Source organism: Mus musculus, chromosome 6 (genome assembly GCF_000001635.26).
Source record: "Mus musculus strain C57BL/6J chromosome 6, GRCm38.p6 C57BL/6J".
NCBI classification, from domain to species: Eukaryota; Metazoa; Chordata; class Mammalia; order Rodentia; family Muridae; genus Mus; species Mus musculus.
Window position 1 is genome coordinate 147,030,276 of NC_000072.6, and position 17,423 is coordinate 147,047,698.

Consider the following 17,423-nt stretch of genomic DNA (forward strand, 5'->3'; position numbering starts at 1 on the left):
TCGGGACTCTGTGTAACTCCATGTCCCTTGTTTTTCAGCACATGTTAAAGGAAGATGACATGTTTAAGGATTTTGCTGCCCGCTCCCCGAGTGCCAGCATCACAGATGAAGACTCCAACGTTTGAGCAGAGCACCTGGGCAAATGCCAGGAGCACAGATGTCATTTTCTAACTTGGTTTCTCGGATAGTGAATACAGCAGGTGACAGGTTGTGCATTGTTTATTGTTTGGTCTTCTGCTCACTCAGAAGGAGAACTGTCACACGGAAATGGTGCCAGTTCTGAGGATACTGAGAAAAAAGACACTGGTGAACGGAAGTGCGCTTGCTCTGCCTCTATTTAATGTAAAGTCTGTGACATATGTTGCATTTACGATTGGGTGTTTACCAGAGTGCTTCGCTCACATCCCCAGGAGGGAGGATCTGGCCACATCAGTGTTCACTGCAGCCGTCTGAGCGGAAAGAGCTGCTCCCCAGATCCAAGGCCACCATGCCAGCAGCACCTCCACTTGCCTCTCACTGTCTTATTTTTATATATTTTTCTAAATACGTGTATATATACAGTATACAGAAAGCAGAACCTTTATTTTGTGACACAAGGATCAAAAGATCATATTAAAACGAAGAAACCCCAATATTTCAATGATCATATACCAGCTGATTCCTGAAGATACCAGAGTCCCATTTTTTTTCCACTGCTGAATTTTAACAGTGTTACCATTCAGGCTAAATTCTACTTGATAAACTTCTTTGGCTCCCACAAAAATTGCTGAGCAGTTTGGAGCTTGGACTTTAATCTTGACTCCATTTGCTTTATAATGAAGAATTTTAGGGTATTACCACATCAACTTGAAGCCTTTGGATGCACTCATATACCCATCAGAAAAGTTTTTGTTAGAATAACTTTGGAAAAACAAAAAAAACAAACAGAACCTTTACATCTTAAGTTTCTTTTTTTTTCCCTTTGCTAAACTCATCATTATGTTGAACTAAGGAGTCCTGCCTAGCCATGTCGATTGTACCTTACACTCAGACTGTCAGCTGATGGGGCTTCGTATTATTTCAATCAGAACCCAAATATTTTAAAGCTGTAGAACATTTTCTAATGGCTATCCTGTCCAACAGCAGGTTGCTCATGTTTTCTGTCACACAGGGCCCAAAGGCTTTTTGTAAAGAAAATAGAAAGCTACAAAGCAGCTGTTGAGTGGTATGTGTCTATGAGTGTTTTCAGCAGGGTTGGAGACAATCTACTTTTCATTCAGGGCTACTCTAAATGAGATCCCCTGTGTTCTGGACAGGAGCTTAGACACTGGGGGACAGGTGGACAGGTCACTTTACAGTGATAGATCTGGTGATAGCTATTTCCAAATGTCAGCAGTATGCCGTTTTTATGCTCTGCAGGTTATAAAGCTGTTCATTGTGAACCTTGTAACACTGCTGGTTATTTCTAATTAAATTATCAGATGCTAACATGCTCCCATTCATGATTTCATGACAATATTGGCTTCTTCCTGTATTGGGGTTTTAGTTTAACATGAATAAATACCACCATTTGAAAGCTCAGTTTGTTATTAGAACCTGGTTAAAATACCAGCAGACTGTTACAGATGCCAAATATTCTTTATCAAGGACAATGTAACAACTGATGATATGTGATAAAGTTAAAAACTTTTGATTATATATTTTATTTACAAAAGTATTATGCAAAGTTTGCATTACCTTATGAGAGGAAATAAAGTCAATTGATAATTGCCTTGTGTATTTGTCATTGTTTCTTTGTTCAGAAAAACAAAGTCTTCATTTCTGGTGGAAACAGTAACTGATTTTTGTTTGTAAACTTGCACGTTTGATTGAGTTTTTTTGAATCAGACAAATTGAGATCTCTGCTTAAGAAGTACATATAAAAGGAAATGCCAGCAACCTGCCTGGGGAAGGAAGGGTCAGAACAGATGCGTCAAAAAAGGGAAACAGAAGAGACACAAGCTTAGAGACATTGGTTGGAGAATGTAGGAGTCTAACCCATACATTCACGTGCTGGTTTTATTTTGACTAGTTTTTAGAAACAGGAGCCACATCCAGGAAGAGATCAAATGTAGCCTGTACATAACCTGGAGTAGAGCAGGTGTTTTGTGTGAAATTGTCATTTGTCACTTGGCAAGCATCAGGAATCTGTGAGCACAACACACCCAGTTGACAAACGGGGCCCTCCCTCACATGTTTGTCTAGCCTCGGGTCTATATGGCTAGCCACATCAAGGAAGCTGTGGCATTAGGAAGCTGGTGGTGGCTTTAACAGATGTGGCTTTGCTGAAGAAAATCTATGAGAAAGAGGCAGTTCCCGGTGACATTCACATGCTGAATAGCTAGAAGCAGCATTTACTGGGTGTGAGAAAATGGGACAAAAGGCTTCACAGCAGGTAGCTCCGAAGGACAGCCAGGAGGTTCTTGCCATGTGTGAGGTGGTCAGTGCGGCTATTTCCCATGCAGCGCAGAAGCTGAAGGAGTACCTCGGGTTTGAGTATCCGCTGAGCAGACTCTGCCTTGCAGCGAGTTCACTGACTGAGGTCTTCCTCGTCCACTTCGTTACCTTCTGCCAGGAAAGGGGAGCGGATGAGTGGCTCACCACCACCAAGATGACCAAGCACCAGGCCTGGCTGTTTGGAGCAGACTGGATTTGGACCTTCTGGGGACCTGATAAGCAAATACGGCTTCAGGTGGCAGTGCAGACTCTGAGGATGGCTTCGCTCCCTCTGACGGACCCAAAATCCTGTGAGTCAAGGGGAGAGGAGTCTTGGAAAAAAGGCAGATTTGACAAGCTGCAAGAGTTCTGTAACTTGGTAGGAGAGGACTGTCTGGGTCTGTTTATCATCTTCGGTGTGCCTGGAGAACCTAAGGCTATCAGAGGCGTTGTCCTGGAGAGTGTCAGAAACGGGATGATGGAGAGCCAGCTGCCAGGACGAAAGGCTGTGGAGCAGTTTGTGCTGGAAACAAAGGACTGTATCTCCATCAAAGAGCTGCTAGGGAACTGTCTGAGTAAAAGAGATGGGCTGAGTGACATGGGCAGAGTTTACATCCGCATCCTCTAAACTGGGCATGTTGCTGTGACTGGCCTGTGAGACAGAACAGGAGGACAATCCCCAACACAGGGCTATCCACCCCCTACATTGACTGAAAGTGATCCCTGGGTTAAAACTTGCTAGTGTCCCAGTTACGGAAAAGAAAAGAAAAAAAAAATAGCTGTTGCTGTGTCTTGGGAAATTTTACTTTGGGTTTTGTTTATTCAAAACTAAAAATTGGAAGAGAAAATGATAAATTATACATAAAGTTTGATTTGGAAAAAAAAGTTGTCTTTGAACTCATCTCATAGTCACAAGCTTAAAATGTTACTGCTGTTGTAAGGAGAGCAACTGTTCATGAGGTGTGGTGGGGATGTCAGTTTTGGTTCAGGACTCCTAAAGAAAACTTCCCACTGCTGACCTTCTGAGCCCTCCCTCCACAATTGCTTCTTCCCAGCAACTCCACAAATAAAGGACTTTCAAAGTATTTAACATAGGGTTCAACTGGGTGTTAGCTATACCATGAGTTACTGAGTCACCGGTGAAATATGTGTATTCGCAGTAAGGAATGTATTTTCAAACACAATGGTCATATTTTCTAAAATGTCTTCTTGGGACTTAACAATATAAAGAGCAATTGCCACTATTTACTGACCTCGTGTTGGGCCCAGTGCTTTAAATATATTATTATAATTTGCACATGAGGCTCTATTAAGAAGTATGTATTTGGGGCTGGAGAGATGGCTCAGCAGGTAAGAGCACCCGACTGCTCTTCCGAAGGTCCTGAGTTCAAATCCCAGCAACCACATGGTGGCTCACAACCATCCGTAACGAGATCTGACTCCCTCTTCTGGTGTGTCTGAAGACAGCTACAGTGTACTTACATATATAATAAATAAATAAATCTTAAAAAAAAAAGAAGTATGTATTTGTTGCTATTTGTCTATGATGTGTGTCATTCCCAAGTCATGAGCTGTTAACAAAAAGCCAAGTCTCCACTTATGGCTCCAACTCTTCCAACAATACATAAGTGAGTTGACTCTTGAGCACAAAGATGTTCACCTGTGAGGAAGCTGGCTGTTGTTTGTCTCTGCCTCACTCCTGCTCTCACTCTGTGCTGCCCTTCCTAGCCTGTTCCCTAGTGTGGAACCCTTGCTGAAACGTGGACCATGCTGATGTGGTCGTGCAATGCTGTAATCCTAGCCCTGGGAGAGGCTGAGGAAAAATGGCCGTGAATTTGAAGCCCAACCCGGGTTACCTGTCGAACTCTGGGTTAGCAGGGGCTACCCAGTGGAACTTGTCTTCAAACAACATGGACCAAATCTCTACATACCTACCCTCAAAAAAAGGGGGGGGGTGCTTCTCATAGCCTTGATCCTCTCTGTGTTTGGGAATCTAGGGCTCTTTCAAGGCTGGATGATGACATTGTAAGGCAAGATGGTAGCAGGTAGCATACTGGATGGCCTTTAAAGTAAGCAGTACATTTGATGTTATGATCTGTGTCACTGGAACTTCTCTGTTCTACATCATTTATTTAGAAAGGCTCATTGTATAGAAAGGCTCATTGCAGGCCATTGAGTCTATACAAGACCACTGACATGTCACAGTTGCTGAGGATGGGATGCGGTCAAATCTGAAGCCAATGCTTCCCCATTTCCACTCACTTATCCTGGAGCTGGTTTTTCTCTAGTTGTACGTTCCTCCCTCTATTGATCCCAGCCCTTGCAACCTATTCTAGGGCTCTGGCATCTAGTTACAAATACCTAGTAAACTACCAATAGTGCCTATCTAATTGGCTCTCCTCTGTGACTCCATCTGTCCTCTCCAGGCCATTGTCACTTCACTGGGTACTTTGGAAATCCCTTTTGCTTTGTCTTACCTCTGCCCTAAAGAATCTTGTACAACTACTTTTTCTTTAGTTAAACCTCTGGGATATGCCATTTGATTTCTTCTAGATTCCTAATGCCTCCAAGTTTTTCCATTCAAAGGGTAAGGGTAAGGGAATAGGAAAGGTGTGATTCGTACTTCCACTCTGGAGGCTGGAGGCAGGAGAATTCCCATAAATTCATATCTAGCCTGGGATACAGTCTCAAAAGCAAACAAAACAAACATGGCAATACCTATCTTGTAGTGCCGCTATTGGCTGTCTGAAATCCAGTCTTCAGTGTTGAGCACTTACTCAAATCCACTGCATCCTTCCCTACCCAGCACACAGGATGTGCAGAAAACAGAGATAGATGTTACTTCAGTATGGGCAGAGCCTAAAGAAAGAGCCTGTTCCTGTCTTCTGTCCACTGAGCCTTGGATTCAAATGTGAATACACAGACAAGTCCTGGAGAAAGCAGGGGAAGAATTTCTGTAATCCCTATGGCATCTCCTTGCTGCAAGAAAGAATTGAGTACACAGCTTTCTTTGCCTTGCTTTTCCATCTTTGAAACATGTATTCAGCCTGAAGCTCTCTCCTTAATGAAGTTAGAATAACGAAGAGTGAGAAGACAGTCCTATCCTGGAAATTGGCATGACATGCAGTGTTTAATATTGTAGTAAATAAGTATTAATATACACGATTACTTACCAATTTAACTTTAAACAAAGATAGGGCTGAGGATATGGCGCTGGTAGAGTGCTTGCCTAACACTTGTACAAGGTGTTCATCTACTAGTACTGTATAATAAGAACATTAAAGAATATGGAATACTGATAGAGACCACCATTTCCCCTCTTGGTTGGCACAGTATTTGTTATGGTTAATCACAAATTATTAACTTAGCTGGATTTAAAATTGCTAAGAAAATATACCTCTGGATGTGGTTGCGAGTTTGGAAGACCCACGGTGAGTATGGGCAGCACCATCCCATGGGCTGGGGCCTTAGACTGAATAAGGAAGAGAGAGTGAGCAGAGCAGCAGCATCTATGACTGCTTTCTGACTGTGGAGGCTGTTCATCACCCTGTCTCAAAAAAAAAAAAAAAAAAAAAAAAGGATACACATCAGCTTTGGCCTTGTGTCCAATGAGCATGTTTTGTTTGTTTGTTTGTTTGTTTTTAAAGAAAGGTTTAATGTAAATTGATAGGCTTATTCACAAATTATTGCTGAATGTCTATTGGACAAAGGCCTGTTTTATGCCCTATCAACCCAAGTATACAAAGAATGAAGTCCCCATTCTTGGGGGTTTTCTATTTTATGGTGGGTGGTACAATAAATATATGTATGCATCTTTTCAATGCATCTTTAGATACTTCCAAGGATTCTGTAAAGAGAAGGTATGAAGAAGGCTAGTGAGATGGCTCAGTTGGTACTGGGTTATTTTTGAGGCAGGATCTCAGTACATAATGTGCAGTCTAGTGTAGTCTTTCTGCCTCAACCTCTGGAATTCTGGATATCCCTTCCCTCTAAACAAACAAACAAACAACATGGAGCAGTGGTAAAGGTACTTGCTTCCAAGGCTGACAATCTGGGTGACTTTCTTAATTAAAAAAAAGTATAAACAAATTAAACACAAATAAAGCTTTAAAAAATTAATGCTCAAAGACACCTAGATTAATTGGCTAACACTTCAGAGTGAGGCCGAGATAGGTTTTTAAAGCTCTTGAGGTGGTTTTAGTGTTCAGTCAAGGTTGAGACCCATATTTTCTTTCCTTTCCTTTCCTTTCTTTTTTCCCTTTTTTCTTAATTGTTTTATTATTTAAATGCATTGTATACATCAAACATATTAATAATATTGAGTATTTTGAGAATCAAGTAATACATAAAAAACTTGTTCAACTTTTATATTCATATCCTTTCATACCCTAAAAATATCATTAATGAATATTTAATATTATCCTTAACTGAGGATTTTATATCTAATATTGAATACTAAATTGTTTTACAACATAAAAATATTCTTTTGGATTAAGCATAGTAAAACAGCATAAAATAGTAAAAATAAATCATTAAGAAATATATTCAAATGCCCTTATATAATACTACCTGACATGGTAGGAGACTATTTAAAATGCATTATATATCTGTGTACAGTGTCTAACAATCAGTTTACTTAAAAAAAAGATTATCAGTGTTTCTAGGCAAGAAATTATTTTATCAGTAAATATATTTTAAACATTTCAAGATATCAAAAACTCGGTCTGGTGAGATGGCTCAGTGGTTAAGAGCACCGACTGCTCTTCTGAAGGTCCTGAGTTCAAATCCCAGCAACCACATGGTGGCTCACAACCATCTGTAACAAGATCTGACGCCCTCTTCTGGAGTGTCTGAAGACAGCTACAGTGTACTCACATATAATAAAATAAAATAAATAAATCTTTAAAAAAAAGATAGCAAAAACTCTTAAGTTAAACATTAAGAAAATGCTAATTTCAAGCACAGTGAGAAAAATTATTAATAATATTTCCATGATGTTTGTAGAATATGATTTTAATATTTCAACTGTTCATATTCAACAAACAGAATAATTATTTTAAGATATAGTTTGCTATTATTTCTCCCTCTTCATTTCTGATTTTATTAATTTGGATTCTGTCTCTGTGCCCTCTGGTTAGTTTGGTTATGGGTTTATCTATCTTGTTGATTTTTCTCAAAGAACCAGCACCTGGTTTGGTTGATTCTTTGTATAGTTCTTTTTGTTTCTATTTGGTTTAATTCTTTCCTGCTTTCTACTCCTCTTGGGTGTGTTTGCTTCTTTTTGTTCCAGAGCTTTCAGGTGTGCTGTTAAGCTGCTAGTGTTAGCTCTCTTCAGTTTCTTATGAGTTTTCCTCTTACCATTGCTTTCATTGTGTCCCATAAGTTTTGGTATGATGTGTCTTCATTTTCATTAAATTCTAAAAAGCCTTTAATTTCTTTCTTTCTTTTTTTTTAAATTTCTTTCTTTCTTTCTTGACCAAGTTATCCTTGAGTAAAGAGTTGTTCAACTTCCTTGTGTATGTGTGCTTTCCATTGTTTTTGTTGGTGTTTAATACCAGCCTTAATCCCTGTTGATTTGATAGGGTGTATGGGATTATTTCATTCTTCTTGTATCTGTTGAGGCCTGATTTATGACCAATTATATGGTCAGTTTTGGAGAAGGTACTGTAAGGTGCTGAGAAGGAGGTATATTCTTTTGTTTTGGGATGAAATGCTCTATAAATATCTGTTAGATCCTTTTGGTTCTATTAGTTTCACTGTCTCTGTTTAGTTTCTGTTTCCATGATCTGCTCATTGCTGAGAGTGGGGAGTTGAAGTCTTCCACTATTATTGTGTGGGGTGTGATGTGTGCTTTGAGCTTTAGTAAAGTTTCTTTTACGAATGTGGGTGGCCTTGCATTTGGAGCATAGATATTCAGAATTGAGAGTTCATCTTGGTAGATTTTTCTTTTGAACAGTATGAAGTATCCTTCCTTATCTTTTGCGATAACTTTTGGTTGAAAGTTGATTTTATTCGATATTAGAATGGCTACTCCAGCTTGTTTCCTGGGACCATTTGCTTGGAAAATTGTTTTCCAATCTTTTACTCTGAAGTAGTGTCTGTCTTTGTCTCTGAGGTGTGTTTCATGCATTCAGCAAAATGCTGGGTCCTGTTTATATATCCCTCTGTTAGTCTGTCTTTTTTGAGGGAATTGAGTCCATTGATGTTAAGAGATATTAAGGAAAAGTGATTGTTACTTCCTGTTATTTTTGTTGTGAGAGGTGGAATTATGTTTGTGTAGCTATCTTCTTTTGGGTTTGTTGAAAGATTACTTTCTTACTTTTTTTAGGGTGTAGTTTTCCTCCTTGTGTTGGTGATTTCCATCTATTATCTTTGTAGAGCTGGATTTATGGAAAGATACTGTGTAAATTTGGTTTTGTCTCGGAATATCTTGGTTTCTCTGTCTGTGGTAATTGAAAGTTTTGCTGGGTATATAGTAGCCTGGGCTGGCATTTCTGTTCTCCTAGGGTCTGTATGGCATCTGCCCAGGATCTCCTAGCTTTCATAGTCTCTGGTGAGAAGTCTGGTGTAATTCTGCTAGGTCTGTCTTTATATGTTCGTTGACCGTTTTTCCTTACTGCTTTTAATATTCTTTCTTTGTTTAGTGCATTCGGTGTTTTGATTATTATGTGATGGGAGTAATTTCTTTTCTGGTCCAGTCTATTTGGAGTTCTGAAGGCTTCTTTTATGTTCATGGACATCTCTTTCTTTATGTTAGGGAAGTTTTCTTCTATAATTTTGTTGGAGATATTGACTGGCCCTTTAAGTTGGGAACCTTCACTCTCTTCTATACCTATCATCGTTAGGTTTGGTCTTCTCATTGTGTCCTGGATTTCCTGGATTTTTTGGGGTTTAGGAGCTTTTTGCATTTTTCATTTTCTTTGACTGTTGAGTCAATGTTTTCTATGGTATCTTCTGCTCCTGAGATTTTCTCTTCCATCTCTTGTATTCTTTTGGTGTTGCTTGCATCTATGACTCCTGATCTCTTTCCTAGGATTTCTAACTCCAGGGTTGTCTCCCTTTGTGATTTCTTTGTTTTTATTTCCATTTTTAGATATTGGATGGTTTTGTTCATTTCCTTCACCTGTTTGTGTTTCCCTGCAATTCTTTAAGGGATTTTGTGTGTGTGTGTGTGTGTGTGTGTGTGTGTGTGTGTGTGTGTGTTTCCTCTTTAAGGGCTTCTAGCTGGTTACCTGTGTTCTCTTGTATTTCTTTAAGGGAGTTGTTTATGTCCTTCTTAAAGTCCTCTATCATCATCATGAGAAGTGATTTTAGATATGAATCTTGCTCTTCTGGTATGATGGTGTATCCAGAACTTGCTATGGTGGGAGAATTGGGTTCTGATGATGCCAAGTAACCTTGGTTTCTGTTGCTTATGTTCTTGCGCTTGCCTCACGCTATCTGATTATCACTATTGCTACCTGCCCTCCTAATATCTGACATGAGTCTGTCCTTGCTGTGATCCTGGTTGTGTCAGAACTCCTCAGAGTTCAGCTGTCTCTGTGATCCTGTGATTCTGTGATCCTGAGATCCTGGATATGTCAGAGCTCCTGGGAGTCAAGCTGCCTTAGGGACTCTGAGATGTTGGTGTGACCAAGCTCCTGGGATCCTGGGCGTGTTAGAGCACCTGAGAGTGGAGCTACTTCTGAGTGTTGTGGGACTGGCTGTGGATTCAGCACCCAAGGTCTGCTCAGGGCACCTCTGATTCTTTGATCCAGAGCTTATTAGAGTGCCTGGGAGTGGAGCTTCCTCTGGGTGTTGTAGGACTGGCTGCAGAGTTTGTGTCCAAGGTCTGTCTAGGGCACTGACTCAGACTGGAAGAAACCTATGTCACTGGTCGGGCAGAGTTCCTGGGTGCCTGGGTCCCAATGGTCTCAGTTACGTCCAGTGTTGGGGCAGATGTTGTATCCTCCTTACTTCTGATCCTATGATCCTGGGCTTATTTATTTATTTTTCCTTTTTTAGGACAATCACTGGGTAACTTGTAACTCACTACATAGACCAGGCTGGCCTCCAACACACAGAAAACCACCTGCCTATGCCTTTTGAGTTAAAGGCATGTGTTACCATGCCCAATGGAGAGCCTTTTTTTTCTTCTTTTAAAGGTTATTTATTTATTATGTATGATTATTTTGCCTTCACGAATGTCCTTGCACCTCATGCATGCCTGGTACCTGTGAAAGCCAGAAGAGGGCATTGTAGCTGAAATTACAGATGATTGTGAAGCACCATATGGATGCTGGGAATTGAACTAGGGTCCTCTAGAAGAGCAGTTACTGCTTTTAAGTGCTGTGCCACCTCTCCAGTCTTCCCTCCCCAACACATATGCACGTTCTTAACTCCATCTCATGATGTAATCAGTGCTGTTCTGGTGACTGAAGCGGCTGCATGCTCTCTCCCTGCCTGGAGATTGGTACTTTATCTGGAAACAGATGAGCTTTGTTCACATGCTTTTTAAAAAGAACTTAGTTTTTATTGAAAATTATCCCTCATATTAACCTAGGCTTCAAATTAGTAAACGACCATTAAAAAAAGAAGGCTTAAAGTTTTTCAATTGTTCTACCCAGAATTACCTATGTAATCTGTAGAGATCAATGAAAACTGAAAATGTGGAGTCCCCTTGCAGAATTTAATAAGAACATAAGCCACCAGTGGATGATTGTACTTCCAAAGCCTTTCCAGCTGAAAAATTACAGTTTAGAAACTTCTGCTGGCAAACTAATACATGCTTTATACTGTAAACCATCTTTGCTTACTGATACTTTATAAAGGAGTTACTTGTAAAGATGATTTTTAATCTGTGTGTGTGAGCCATAGGACTGTGCACATGACTGCAGGTGCTCATGGAAGCCAGAGCCTATGAAGCAAGAGCTACTTAAGGTTATGGGCCTTTCTGCACTGGTCTAAGGAATCCAGTTCTGGTCCACCGCAAAAATAATACATGAAAAGACAAGGTCAAAATTTAAACTCGAACAATCTAGTTCAAAAGGCCACTTGAACAAACAAACAAAGTGGTAGGGGTGCAGCCACACTGTGCCATTGTGTTGTCCCCTCATCCCCCAAGGCCTTTGCCTCTGGTGCTTGTTACTTTCTCTGTTGGATGGCAGTCATTTAAGAAGTATAACGGCATTGGGGCATGATGGTGCATGCCTTTAATCCCAGCACTCGGGAGGCAGAGGCAGGCGGATTTCTGAGTTCGAGGCCAGCCTGGTCTACAAAGTGAGCTCCAGGACAGCCAGTGCTACACAGAGAAACCCAGTCTCGGAAAAAAACAAAACAAAAAAACTATAAAGACTGCTAAAATGTTAAAGCCTTACCCCTGGAGTTTAACCCTCAGAACCTAGGTGGTGATGGGATAGAACCAAAGAACTAATTCCCTTAAACTGTTCTCTTACTAGTGCACACACACACACACACACACACACACACACACACACACACACACACACACACAGAGTAATTAAAAGCTAGGTGTTATGCTATATTCCAGCAATTGGGAGACTAGAGCAGCATGATTGTAAAGAAAGAGAAAGGGCAGAAGGAGAAGGAAGAAAATGGAACAAAGAAAAAAATGGGCTGAAGAGGTGGAGAGGTGGTGCATTGATTAAGCAGGGACTACTCTTCCAAGGGACTAAGGTTCGGTTTCCAGCATCCACGAGGAAGCCCATTATTTCCCTAACTCCATGTCCGCTGCTGGCGCAGTGAGCAATACAGGCACATGGTGTGCTGATATGCAGGAAAACACCGATATACATAAAATATACAAATAAACGGGAAAGGAGAAAAACGTCTTAGAGCAGCCATTAAAACAAACAAACAAACAAACAAACAAACAAACAAACAAACAGGCCAGTAGACGTAGACTGTGAGACTTCTAGGTCAGAGTCCCCATCATTCCACAACAGTCAACCAAGAGCCACAGCTCCACTATCCCTTTGCCCAGTGCTCTTCCGTTCCCAGGTTACACACTTCCGGTCCCGCCCCCTCCCGGCGGTGCTTGTCCGCTCCGGCTCGCCGTCCTTTATCATGGCGGCCGCCGCGCTGCAGCTGAGGCAGACCCTGTGCCCGGGAGCGCGCGTCCTGCGCACCTTCTCCTCGGTCGCCAGCCCCGCGGCTCCGAGAGCCGGCCCGCGTGAGTGTGGGTGCGTCGCTGCGGGCTGGGGGGCGGGGAGAAAGGAGGCCGTGCGCTCCGTGACCTTCCTGTGTTTTTCTGGAGGTCGTCGCGCATTTCCACGAGTGCGTTCGCTGAGCCCGGCACACCGCAGGGGTTCGGGGCGCACTGTAGTGTGAGAGGCGGTGCAAGCGTGGGGCTGGAGGGAATGCAGCGATGGGAGCCGCGTGCAAGAGTGGGCAGCAGGAAAGGCTCGGCCAGGAGCGGGCACCTGCCCACCAGGGCCTTCCCCGCCGCCTCTCCTGCAGGGCATGCTTCTTCCTTCCGCGCTCGCTCTCCTGCAGACCTGCTCACAGCACGTCGTGCCTTTCCACTCCCTTGTTGAAAATCCACAAATGGTTTCCGGGCAAATTATAGATTACTTAATACATCATAGTGGCTCCTCATAGTCCTAAGATGTGTCTATCCCCAAGTTTTCGCTCTTTTATTCTCTTAAGTGTGTTAGGCAGAGTTGCAGAGGTTAGCAGTCTATCAAAGTTTTGAAGTAGCGCGTAGACACAGGTAAACGGTAACAATAAAACTTATTATCACGAAGAAAAAGAAAGCACAGTATTGAAAACGATATGCTGTTGAAGAAGTGGCTATAAGGTAGGATGGAATAGTGAGGAGAAACCTCCCAGAGGAAAAGATGTTTGAGCAGTCACGACGATTTGAGAGAAGAGCGCTGTTCTTCTCAAAGAGGTTAGACATGATCAAGGAAAAGAAAGGGACACCCGGGCCAGAGGTGTTCAAGTAAAGGGTCGAGTGGCAATCCAAGATGTCAGAGTAGTGGGCTGAGCTTTAAGGATTTGGGGGCGTTTGGTTTTGATTTGAGCTTGGACTTTGTTAGAAGTCGAGGATCACACTATAATAGAGAAGTGACATGGTTTCTACTTGTGAAGGATCTATCACTGGCATCTGCGTGGTGACTCACTTCAGCAGGGTAAGACTGCAAGACCTATTTGGAGGCTGTTGGTATTCCAAGCAAGATGATGGTAACAGTGCAGAAGGTGGTTTGGCTTATTATCGGATGTAGTTTGAGGATGAAGCCAAGTAGGATTTACTGATGGATTTGATGTAGGCCTTGAAGATAAACCCTTTCCTGAGCCGTTGGATGAGTGTTAGTGCCGTTTACAGGGATTAGAAACCCTTTGCTAAGCCTGTCTTGTGGATGCACATTAAATATGGTGACCCTCTTCAGTTGTCTGTCCTTTTTTCAATATCAGCCATACTGAGTCTGAGTTCATTTACTTGTTTCTATTTTTTGTGCTCTCTCTAATCTATAAGGTCAGATAAGAGGGGTATTTGGCAATGTGAACTAAATGCAGCTGTGGCCAGCTGTTTGGCACTGTAGGAATAAGCATCTCAGTAGCAAGCATCTCCTTGTGCTCTGAAGACTGAGTCTGATGTTGCGGACATTCCTAGTCTGCATCACTCAAGATGGGATGATGCGCATTTCTCTGTAGATTCAGCCCAAAAGTGAATAGTACCATAAAAAGCCTATAGATTGTCCCACCATGGCAGAGACTAAGAATTCCTTTAGCAGAGTTTCTGCTTCCTGAAATATACTTGCATATCTCTTCTTTACCTTCTGGCCAAGGGCATCTCTTCAGTATTTTGGAATACTCAGACTTCCATCATTGAAAGAGGAATTCCTCTTAGAAATTCAAGCAAACAAACTCCAAGTTCACTGAGGACCATGAATGTGCCAAGTCAAAGCTGAGGTACAAAGTATCTGGGGTTTCTAGAATTCTCCCATCACCCACTAGGGCTGCCTCTCTTCTCACACTCTAGAGTTCGTTATGAAATCCCTACTTTAACCCGATTTGAGGTTTTCTTAATGAAAACATCCAACAAGGTATAGATTGTCAACAACAAGAACAAAATGTATAATCAGCGTCATAGTCTAGCTGACAGGCAAGTACTGCCTTGAAAGTCTGTTTTTCTAAAACCCACAGAATGAAATGTTACTAAGTTGTAAAAGTATGGACCCCCCTTCATGAATCTGCCTGTCATCGGTATGCAGGACCGTTCATTGCAGCAATAGAAAACCTAACCAGGACAGGTAATAAACTGGAAAGGGATTCCCTAGGAGACTTGATTCTCATAGTTAGGAAGGTGAAGACATCTCATGACAGACCACCTGCAGACTAGCAGCACAGGTGTCAGCCATCTGCAGGCTATATACTGCAGCAACAATACTGAGCAAAAGCTGTGTTGTACTCATTACTGTGTTCCTGGTTTGTGATGAATAGTAGCCCTCGGTTTTGGAAAGAATGAGCATTGTGGGATGAATAGAAATATGTCAGATGAAGAAACAGAGTAGGGACAGGGAAGGAGAGCCAGGATCATGGGAAATGTGTTCCAGGCAGAGAACAGAGTTTAGCATTGGAGACAGGGCTGGGGACATGGCCTGGTACTGAAAGCCCCTTGCAGCTGTGGAGCTCTTAAAAGTAAGGCTGGAGGCAGTAGACCAAAACATGAGGAATCTTGCATGCTATGCTGCAGTCACCTTATCTTGTCCTTTGATTTTCTTGACTAAAAGTGGCCTCTAAAAAAGACAGTAATACTTTTATTTGTCATAGTGAGTAAGGCTAAATAAGTGATGAGGAGTAGTCTAGGATAGTCTATGGAGAAGTACTTAGTGAGTGTTGCTGTTTCTATAGCAAAGCATTTGTTTAACTATGGTAAAAGAACTTTTGGTATGTGAAGACTCCAACCACTTCTACAGTCCTGTGACTGAAATGTTCTGTTCATGAGTTTTGGTATTGATCATTTTTGTCATTGGACATTTCAAATCAGCTATCTTTAAAGATTCGGAATACTTTCACAGGTATTATGTCAGAACATGAGCTTACTATACTATAAAGCCTAGAATTCGTGAAAATATTTTCTTAGCTGGGTATGGATGCTGCATGCCTGTAATTGCACTTGGGAGACTGAGGCAGAAGTATTGCAGCAAGTTAAGAACCAGCCTGGGCTACTGTGTAAGACTCTGAAGGAAGGATGTATTTCTTTAGATGATGACTTTACTGTATCATAATTGCCATGGAGTTTCTTTATCCCCATTATTCACAACTTAGAGAAAGCGGGTTATTGTTCCATTTTCATGTTACTAAATATCATAAGTTGTGTTAGACCTGTAAGCCAGTGATTTTGAACAATGGTTCATTATAAATTCTTGTCTTTTAGGTACGGCATCCAGAAGCGAAAGGCCGATGAGGAGAAAGGTACACGTGAATTTGTTTACTCTGCTCTATTCTAATGGTTTCTGAAGCCCTGAGGTGAAGTGGAGGGTGCCCTAGAGGAGGCTTCACAAGGCCTCTGGGCAGCTCCCAGATCTTGCTAGGAGTTAGCTTTCAAATCATCAGCTCCAGGAAGTAGACTTACTCAGACACACCAGAAAGCAGGTGCACACAGAACACAGACTGTTTGATGACGCTTTCAGTGGTCAGCGTTAATCTCCTCTAGGCATTGTTTTTCTCCTCTGGGCATTGTTAGGAGCTCAGGTCAGTTGATGAGCAAGGAGTCCAAGGCCCAGGCAGTGGTCACCTAGGGCAGTAATTTTCAGAAAAATATTTCTCACTTTGGGACATGTACCACCCTGATGTTAAAATTTAGATGGCATGACTAAGTTTTGCCAGCCTAACCCCCACTTTTACGAAGTATTTACTTTTATTTACTAATGTGTATTTGTGAATGCGTAAGTTTATGTGTACCAGTCGGGTGCCTGTGCAGACCAGAAGAAGACATCAGACTCCCGGAACTGCAGTTACAGGTGGTTCTGATGTGGGTGATAGGGACAGAACTTGGGTCCTTTGCAAGACCAGTAAATGCTCTCAACCACTGAGCCATGCTTACCCTAAATCCTACCTTCTGTATGGGGCCATCCCCTTCTATCTAACACTTTAAAATACACCTGTGTGTTAATTTGATTGGCTAGGCTGTCAAGTCATTTATCTCTGGGCCTAGGAGAGGTTATGCATTTTAAAACCTGTTTAACCTTCATTAATTTATCTCAAATGCTTGCTCTTTATTTTTTAAAAAATTTTAAATTACATGTAATTATGTCAGAGAGTGTGTTGTGTGTGTGAATGTGTGTGCATGTGTGCACGCTGTGGCATATGTGTGAGGGTCAGAGGACAACTTTGAGGAGTCAGTGCTCTACTGTGTGGGTCTCAGGAGGGAACTCAGGTTGTCAGGCTTGCTGGCACACACCTTTACTTGCTGAGCTGTCTCACAGACCTGTAAGTGTTTACACTGCCGTATCTTCCTTATTCCCAAGTTCCTCCCCACTACCCCAGACCTGCTGCCATGGCTTCCTCCCCTTTTTGAGGTAGGGACTCCTATAGCCCATGATGGCCTCAAACTTGCTTTGTAAGACATATGTATGACCTAGAACTTTTAAAAACCTGTTTCAAGACTTAATCGTTTTCATTTTATCTATATGAGTGTTTTGCCTGTATGTGTGTATGTGCACTATGTATGTGCCTAGTATCCAGGGAAGCTATAAGAGGGCATCAGATTGCCTGAAATTGGAGTTACAGACTGTTGTGAGCCACCATGTGGGTGCTGGGAACTGAACTTAAGTTCTCTTTGAGAGCAGCAAGTGCTCTTAACTGTTGCGCCATTTCTCCAGCCCCTGACTTAGAACTTCTGACCACTTCTCAGGAGCTGGCATTATAGGTGTGCACCACCATATCTAGTTGCTGGGGTCTAATCCGAGCCTTTGTGTGTGCTCAGCAGCACCCTACCAACTGAGCCAAGTCCCCAGCCCTGT

At 42.0% G+C, this 17,423-nt stretch overlaps 3 protein-coding genes across 24 annotated transcripts in view; all 3 read left to right on the plus strand.

The window, feature by feature from the left end:
• Positions 1-1,750, plus strand: part of Ppfibp1 (PTPRF interacting protein, binding protein 1 (liprin beta 1)) — a 145,417-nt gene extending 143,667 nt beyond the window's left edge. For 16 of the 18 annotated variants that reach the window (XM_011241625.2, XM_011241624.2, XM_006507098.4 and 13 more), the window contains one exon: positions 39-1,750. In XM_011241625.2, coding sequence (XP_011239927.1) covers positions 39-125 — 87 coding nt within the window. In that variant the 3' untranslated portion in view covers positions 126-1,750. The remainder of the gene's footprint in view (positions 1-38) is intronic. The other 2 variants (NM_001170433.1, NM_026221.2) reach the window with 1 other exon arrangement.
• A 511-nt stretch (positions 1,751-2,261) lies between these two features.
• Positions 2,262-3,243, plus strand: Rep15 (RAB15 effector protein). Its single transcript, NM_025620.2, has one exon. The coding sequence runs from the start codon at positions 2,390-2,392 to the stop codon at positions 3,080-3,082; it is 693 nt and encodes a 230-aa protein (NP_079896.1). The 5' UTR covers positions 2,262-2,389; the 3' UTR covers positions 3,083-3,243.
• A 9,209-nt stretch (positions 3,244-12,452) lies between these two features.
• The window catches only part of Mrps35 (mitochondrial ribosomal protein S35), a 28,179-nt gene continuing 23,208 nt past the window's right edge, over positions 12,453-17,423 (plus strand). The window contains exons 1-2 of one of the 5 annotated variants that reach the window (XM_006507037.3): positions 12,453-12,635; positions 15,836-15,873. In XM_006507037.3, coding sequence (XP_006507100.1) covers positions 15,862-15,873 — 12 coding nt within the window. In that variant the 5' untranslated portion in view covers positions 12,453-12,635; positions 15,836-15,861. Of the gene's footprint in view, positions 12,636-14,261; positions 14,368-15,835; positions 15,874-17,423 lie in introns of those variants that run through there. The other 4 variants (XM_017321561.2, XR_869605.3, NM_145573.2 and 1 more) reach the window with 4 other exon arrangements.